At 53.9% G+C, this 4,638-nt stretch overlaps 1 protein-coding gene across 1 annotated transcript in view; it reads right to left on the bottom strand.

Annotated features, from left to right (window-relative positions):
• EMH_0006210 (uncharacterized protein) overlaps positions 1-4,638 on the bottom strand; it is a gene marked incomplete at both ends in the record, with an annotated part of 14,280 nt that overhangs the window by 8,983 nt on the left and 659 nt on the right. The window contains 6 exon segments of the mRNA XM_013497477.1: positions 901-943; positions 1,257-1,309; positions 1,487-1,575; positions 1,754-1,858; positions 2,059-2,546; positions 2,837-4,626. Coding sequence (XP_013352931.1) covers positions 901-943; positions 1,257-1,309; positions 1,487-1,575; positions 1,754-1,858; positions 2,059-2,546; positions 2,837-4,626 — 2,568 coding nt within the window.

The raw sequence follows: 4,638 nt of genomic DNA, 5'->3' as shown, positions 1-4,638 counted from the left end.
AGCAGCAGTGGTTATGAATTGAATTTGCCCTAAGGCGACCGTTCCTGTCCGTTTGTACCCAGAGTAGGCGAACGCTTACACGAAGGTGTGTATTGGCGACGGGTGAAGGCACCTTCCTTCGGCCAATAGAAGTGTTCAGCGAGAGAACGACGATGCTCTGTGACTTTCCAATGTGTGCAACTCCACGAATGGTTCACTGAATGTCTGCACGGCGTCCCCCAAAACCGCGTCTCAATGCTTCTAGCATTCATAGGACACCGATATCTAAGGCAGTAAGGAGAGCGTCACGCTAGGACTTGAAAGGGGACCTCACACCTCTTCTGATTGTTTCACGTACTTGCCGGCACACTCTAAACTACTGGAGATGTTCGCTCTGCTGGAAATATTGAAGCCACTGGTCCTGAAGGGCGGGGATAATTGGGGCAGAATGAACCCGCAGAAGAGCAACGGGAGATCAGCAGGAGCCTACGTGTGCTCGCTTGCCGCAGTATCCTAAGGTGAGTATTTCAAGCGGCAGAACCAATGTACCCTTGTTTCAAAGCAGCGCTAATAGCAATCTCTGCACTTGAGCAGCGCGTTCAGCGTCGTATGCAGATGTATCCTATTCATATCACCGCCTTTTGTTCATGGCAAAGTAAAAAAGTACGAGTTCGACTCCACCTCCTTCACCAGGTGAAAAACTGGAAGATGGAAGATAACGAGGAATTTAAGATTGTCCCGCTCAGTTGAATTTATTCCTAAATAGGAGGGAAAACGTGTCCTTTAATATATTCATTGATGCACGCTGGTTTTCGGTCCGTTGGCAGCTCAATTACGAAAACGCATAGTGCAGGATATGGCTGCAAATAACCCATAGAACTCATCTTGCCGATAAGGAGGCGTACAACTGCGTGAACATACCAAGCGGAAACTGCCGCTTCGGTCTCCAAGTCTCGGCAATGCACTGCGTAAAGCGAAACAGCACAAATATTCNAGCGGAAACTGCCGCTTCGGTCTCCAAGTCTCGGCAATGCACTGCGTAAAGCGAAACAGCACAAATATTCTTTTGTTCTCACCAGAGCCGCCCCATTCACTCACTGGGTCGTCCTTGAACATCCTCCCTAGTTGCACTGGCGCGGAATATCGCATGATCCGGTTACCGTAACAACAAATTCATGTTGTCCATGTAACAGTGAGAGCAGAGGATAATCACGAATAGGGCATCGCTGCTAACTGGGGAGAATGCGAGGAACTGTCCACCTACTTGAGCTGCTCACGTGCAACCTTCGAATGGTAGGCAGCTGCAAATCTCCGCTGCGCGTTCGCACTCCTGAAGCAAAATACGCAATTGTGTATACTGCAATTTTCAGCTCAGGGTCGATAGTACTTACCCTGACTTAAAAAGGCCGCCCCTCCCAACGAAACGTTTTTGAAGGTGCATAGATATGCTCTACTGCAAAATGGCTATGCAAGGTCTGGAGTGCCTCCCTTGATGCTCGTATCTCACGTGAGCGATTGAAGCAAGCAGCTTCGATTCCTTTGTGGAGGTGGGTGAAGCAACGTTAGGCTTTTCGATCCGTGATGCGTACATTGAGGCTGAACGCCCACACATGAGGTACACATGCCGTGTTCCATATGGCAAGGAAGCTCCTTCAAAACTGAAAGCTCTAATGGAAGATTTCCTTCGCTGCAAGTCCACTTACCTAGGGNCAAGGAAGCTCCTTCAAAACTGAAAGCTCTAATGGAAGATTTCCTTCGCTGCAAGTCCACTTACCTAGGGTACACAGAAGCAGTTTAATAGCTGCCATGAACAGCAGCTCCAAGAATCCAAAGAAGGCGACGCGCACCGATGCACCACAAACGAGGATCAGCAAATAAACTGCGTATACAGCAGCCCCACATGCAGCCTCAAATGCACCACTTGCACAACGCAAACCCACATCCCTATAGGTTCCTTCGGCAGGAGGAAATGTTTACTTTAGCAGAAGAAGCATAGTTCTCAAGCAACCAACAGATGCAAACAGTTTCAAACCTTAAATCCTTGTGCTACCAGCCACTGTCACTGTCAGCTCGCCAAACCTGCCAAAGGCATACCGATCAAGTGCTTCGGCATGGTGGCGGCGACAGCCATGCAGACGAGTTGCTCCTGCCTAACATCCCCCGCAAGAAAGAACCAAAACCCAACTACCGAACAGAGAAGATCAGCAAGAGGAGGCAGCGAGAGCGCCACAGTGAGGATACCCCACGCGGAGCCCCCAAGACGGTGGCCAACGCCAGCCCACTTGGCTATAGCGGTTCCGACTGGAGATGGCCCCATACCGGGCCCCTCCATTGGGGGCGAGACGACTAGCGGTCCCAAGGAAATGCCTTCAGAAACTTCTCCCCGGAACCAGAAGGAGTTTACGGGCACTGCCCACGCCAGACTGTCTTTTTCGGTTGAAGCGCCCGCGGGGAATGGCTGCGGCCAAGCGACGGCAAAGGAAGTGCCCTTCAGCCCGAATAAATAAATGCCCGTTGCCACCATGTGAATCATATGGACTGCCAAAGCTGCAGCTAAGACGTAGTTCCTGAGGACAGCAGGCAGACATAAAGCGGGCACTCTTCTCGACAGTGCGCTAGACGAGGAATACTGAATGCATGAAAGAATGGAGCTGAATGCCTTCAAATCCTACGCACGCACGTAAATGGGACCATACAGAGGCAAAGATACATTCATATTTGCAATTCTATGCACAAGCTCCCATAGGGATTCCTTGAGAAATGCTGTACAAGTTGTCCAGTGCGGCAGGCATGCCTGGCCATGTCTGTTGAAGAGCTTCGGAAACGAAGACGCCTCCATGCGAATCGAAAAGGGGACAATGGATTAAATCCGCGTCTTTGCGGGGTTTTCTGGGGGCAAGGATCACTTAGCGGGGAGTTTTCATCACCCTCTGGCTCTGGACCTGCTGCTCCTGTTGTGACACGCGAGATAATCGCCGAGTCGTCGTTACTCATAGCTATCCCTGCGCCATCTGGCCCTGTACCCAGTTTAGCAAGTGCACTCTTCTGCAGCGCCTGAACTGCGTCGCGCAGGTGCTGTGCGTCAGCTCCTGCAGATCGTCGGGCGGCGTCTGCAAGAGACATGACCGGACCACTTAAGACTTCCCCGTGCCCCTCGTCCTTGACGTCCCCCGATACAAGTCCTTGAGGGGAGGTGGAACTGTTGGACTGCGACTCGGGAGAAGACAAATCGCTGAAGGATTCCGCAACTCGACGCGCTCCTCGGATGCCGCCCGGTAGATGATGTTTCGGTGACGGGACCACTGGCCTGTCAAAAGATTGTCGCAAATATGTGGGGCCTCCGAGCGTTCCTGAGAAGGAAGGAACTGCAAGGGGAGGCCCAGAACCCCAGTAAGCAGCCGACTTTTGTAGCGAAGTTGCTGCAGCAGCAGTGTAGGGAGCAAGAGTCGGGTTACTGAGAGACAAACGCCGAGGGTCTAATGGAGAGGTAACTGCCATAGAAGATACCGGCGGGAATGTCGGTACAACGACTGGCTCAGCGCCTTCGTCCATTGAGGCCCCCCTTTCCCGAGTGCCTGGAGCAGGATGCGGGCCCTCTCCGCCAGGCTGAGGAGGTTCTTCCGTGATGACTAGGGCAAGGGCTGCTTCTGTTTCAACAACAGGGGTGCTCCCTTCCCACGTGGGTCCACTGGGGCTTGTGGCCGCCTGCTGCTGAGAGCCGGTCGCGAGGGCCTCCAGTGAAGTTGTGGAGGCCCCTCGTTCTGCACCCAGACGGTTTTCTAGCACAGTATCCAGCCCTGAAACGGCTCCTCCGGCCCCTTTGGCTTCAGCAGTAGCGTCGCCAGCATCCTGGGGGCTCCCGTTGCGCCGTAGACTGTCTAGGAGGGCAGAAGGAGACGAAGCAGCCCTCAGCAACAGACGGCCAGTGTCAAAGGGCCTCTGAAGGACTTGAGCCCCTGCCGCGTCTCCATACGGGGTCCTTTTCGATCCTGCTGCAAGATGCTGTCCTCCCCCGTGCCTTTTTCTCTCATCGGGAGGCAGCGGAGGCCTCCTCACATCGCGCTTTGGGGAAGCTGAGTGCTGCTTTCTGGGATCTTCAACAGCGCCTGTTACCCGTTTGACTCCATCAGATCTGCTGACAAACCCGTGGCTCACCAGCACAGCAACCGCCGCGCCAATGCCATGAGGTCTGAGAATTCTGTCACTCATAAGACGAATACCTTCAGATAGCCTAGCAACCGTACGTAGAGCGTAAAGGGGCCCACCCATCAACATGCCGAGCGCCCTTCCCCCTGACCCTTCTGGGGCCGGAGGCAGTTGCAACTTCCCACATCTCCCGCACCTTAAGAAGGGGCTAGAGACGCAGAACTCTGCTGGGGCATCTCTCTCTGCGCTGCAATGCCCCCCCGTCCCCGGCCACTTCTTATCATCGCCAGCCCATCCCTCCCGATTCGCCCCTTCTGTTTGGGGGCCACCACTAGAGCCTTCACTTGCACCGATGAAGGCCCTCAGAGAGCTCAGCTCTTCTGCAGTTAGCTCTTTAACCTTCGCACTAAAAAAATTCGCAATGCACGCCCACACAAATGGAGACGCCAGCTCTTCCAGGGCTCCCTGCAGCGGGTCCGCAGGGCTACCCTCCCCGTCTGCCTGTCGGGGTCC

Source organism: Eimeria mitis, genomic scaffold, assembly GCF_000499745.2.
Source record: "Eimeria mitis Houghton genomic scaffold, Emh_scaff270, whole genome shotgun sequence".
Classification (NCBI taxonomy): domain Eukaryota; phylum Apicomplexa; class Conoidasida; order Eucoccidiorida; family Eimeriidae; genus Eimeria; species Eimeria mitis.
Note: the sequence above shows the minus strand (reverse complement) of the source record. Positions and strands in the feature narration are given on the sequence as shown.